Source organism: Penaeus chinensis, chromosome 24, assembly GCF_019202785.1.
Source record: "Penaeus chinensis breed Huanghai No. 1 chromosome 24, ASM1920278v2, whole genome shotgun sequence".
In the NCBI taxonomy this organism is placed as follows: domain Eukaryota; kingdom Metazoa; phylum Arthropoda; class Malacostraca; order Decapoda; family Penaeidae; genus Penaeus; species Penaeus chinensis.
In genome coordinates this window covers 32,016,654-32,019,153 of record NC_061842.1, presented here as the reverse complement: position 1 = coordinate 32,019,153, position 2,500 = coordinate 32,016,654, and the positions used below count along the sequence as shown (strand labels likewise).

The 2,500-nt window shown below is 44.0% G+C and overlaps 1 protein-coding gene across 3 annotated transcripts in view; it reads left to right on the top strand.

Annotated features, from left to right (window-relative positions):
- Positions 1 to 2,500, top strand: part of LOC125038268 (putative protein TPRXL) — a 21,755-nt gene that overhangs the window by 17,961 nt on the left and 1,294 nt on the right. For 2 of the 3 annotated variants that reach the window (XM_047631713.1, XM_047631712.1), the window contains exons 3-4: positions 77 to 243; positions 1,706 to 1,809. In XM_047631713.1, the coding sequence (XP_047487669.1) occupies positions 77 to 243; positions 1,706 to 1,809 (271 nt within the window). The remainder of the gene's footprint in view (positions 1 to 76; positions 244 to 1,705; positions 1,810 to 2,500) is intronic. The other variant, XM_047631714.1, reaches the window with a different exon arrangement.

Below are 2,500 nucleotides of genomic sequence, written 5' to 3'. Positions count from 1 at the left end.
ATCCCTCCCTCCCTACCCCCATGAGTAGCGTGCTTTCCCCCCGAACTGCTGCTACTGCTTTTTCGCCCCTAATCAGAAGCCCAAAACTGAAATTAGCGTCGTCCCCATTCAGCGTGAACAGCGCCTTCACCACCCTGCGCACCCTCATCCCGACCGAACCCGCCGACCGCAAGCTGTCCAAGATCGAGACGCTCCGCCTCGCCTCCTCCTACATCAGCCACCTCGGCACGCAGCTCCTGGCAGGTGAGCGTGGGGAAGGGAGAGGGGGGAGGGGAAGGAGGGAAGGAGGGGATGGGGAAGGAAGGGAAAGGGGGAGGCGAGAGGGTGAGGGAGGGAAAGGAAAGTGAAGAATGAAGGGGGAGAGATAGGGAAGAAAGGGGTAGGGGTATGTGAGGAGAGAAAGTGGAAGAGGGGAAAATGAGGGAGAGAAGGGGAAGGGGGAAGGGAAAAGGAATCAGGGAGGGAAGGATCGGGGAGGGAAGGGAAAAGGGGAGGAGAGGGGCTGGGGGAGGGAAGGGAAAGATGCGAGAGAAGGATGGTGGGAGGGGGTGAGTGCGGAGGGAAGGATGGGGGTGGGAAGGGATAGGGGTAGGGAAAAATGGTGAGAGAGAACGGAAAGGGGAGGGGAAGTGGGGAGGAAAGGATAAGGGGATGGGAGAGAAAGGGAGAGGACTGGGGAAGGAGGCATGTGGGACGGAGGGAAACAGAGGGAGGAAAGGAAGAAAAAGGAGTATAAGACTGCGTGTTTGCGCAAATTTTTACGTAGATCGATATGTATTTCTGTGTTGCTGTATATACTGAACATGAAAGACTAATATGTGTGACCGCACGTGTGTGTGGATCTCAGTGTACGTACATGAGCGAGTGTAGACTCAGTGAACGTGCGTGGGTGTGTGGTCCTCAGTGTAAGTGTGTGCGCGTGTGTGTTATGTATGCGCGTGCTTGTTTGAACGGGATGATATAACAGAAAGAATTGAGAGAAAGAATTTAAACCCCGGACCTCCTCAGCGTATAGTGTCAAGCGGGGTGCGTCCGGGAGGTCGAAAAAATATGCCCAGTCAAGGCTTTAACAGCTGTCATTTCTAGAGATCATATCATTTGTACCTGAATATATGTATGTAATTTGATTTCACAAATATTTAATTCTGATGTTTTATCCCTGACTGGAAGTCAGAGGTATTCGTTCTTCAACAATGTTATTTCTAAAGTTTACGTCATTCACAGTTAAATTATTTTTGTTACAGTGTTTAGATTTAAAAATGATAATAATTCGGTGTTTATCTGGAATATTTCATCCTAATAATTAGACAATTAAGGAATATTCTTTCACTGTCTTACAATTCATAAGCTATAAATTCGCTTGTACATCTACTAAAAAATCAAGGATTTGTATATGTTTTCATATGTAAAACAATATTTTTTAAATAACTAAATTCACGAGAACAAAACGTATTGATGAATTACTTTATTATTATATTCTATGAATTTCATTTTCTTCTTTTCACAAAAAGAACATCAATTCCACTGTGTTCATTTCTTTCGAATCTCTGGGTGTATTTGGATAATTTTTTCCTGTTTTTTTTTCATGAAACATGAGATGAAATACTTTTCGACAGCTTTGATAGTTTTAAAAAATCACTGTTGATTTAAGACTCCAACTGACTTCGCTTTCTCATCCCTCTTTCCTTTGGCGTGTTCCCTGCAGGCCCCGTGGAACAGCCTTGCCTGAGACACACACAGTACAATTACACAGGCACTGGCGAGCGAAGACCCGTGTGCACATTCTGTCTCGCGTCACTTAAAAAGCAGGTAAGACTCAATATATGCCTCAAAGTTCGTTGTAACAAGCGTAGAGTTATGAATGAGAATGAGTAATTCCATATTCAGTGTCATATTCTGGTTTGATGCTAAATCTTCCTCGCAATATCGATGAAGATCATTTATCGAAATGCCAATTATATATTTTGATTTATGGAATTGTTTATTCTCGTTGCTGTCTTTTCTGTTTCAGTTTTGTATGGTGATTTTGAGCTTTTGTAATATGAGTAGTGTGTCTGCTCAGGTGAACTTGGGCATGTTATACGCTTGACCCTCTATATATCTGTCTGTATTTTGTATGTCTACTGTTTATTTACTTATCCCTCTGTCCATCTCTCTGTCACTTTGTCTGTCTCTTTGTCTGTCTACACAGATACATAGATAAATCTATCTATCTGTGAATCAACAGATCTCTTCCTATCCCTTTATCTGCCTATCGAGGTATCTGTCTAGCTCCCTGTCTATTTACGTCTGTCTGTCTCTGTCTCTCTCTGCTTCTCTCTCTCTCTCTTTCTCTCTCTCTCTCTCTCTCTCTCTCTCTCTCTCTCTCTCTCTCTCTCTCTCTCTCTCTCTCTCTCTCTCTCTCTCTCTCTCTCTCTCTCTCTCTCTCTCTCTCTCTCTCTCTCTCTCTCTCTCTCTCTCTCTCTCTCTCTCTCTGTTTATCTATCTACCATTCCACCTG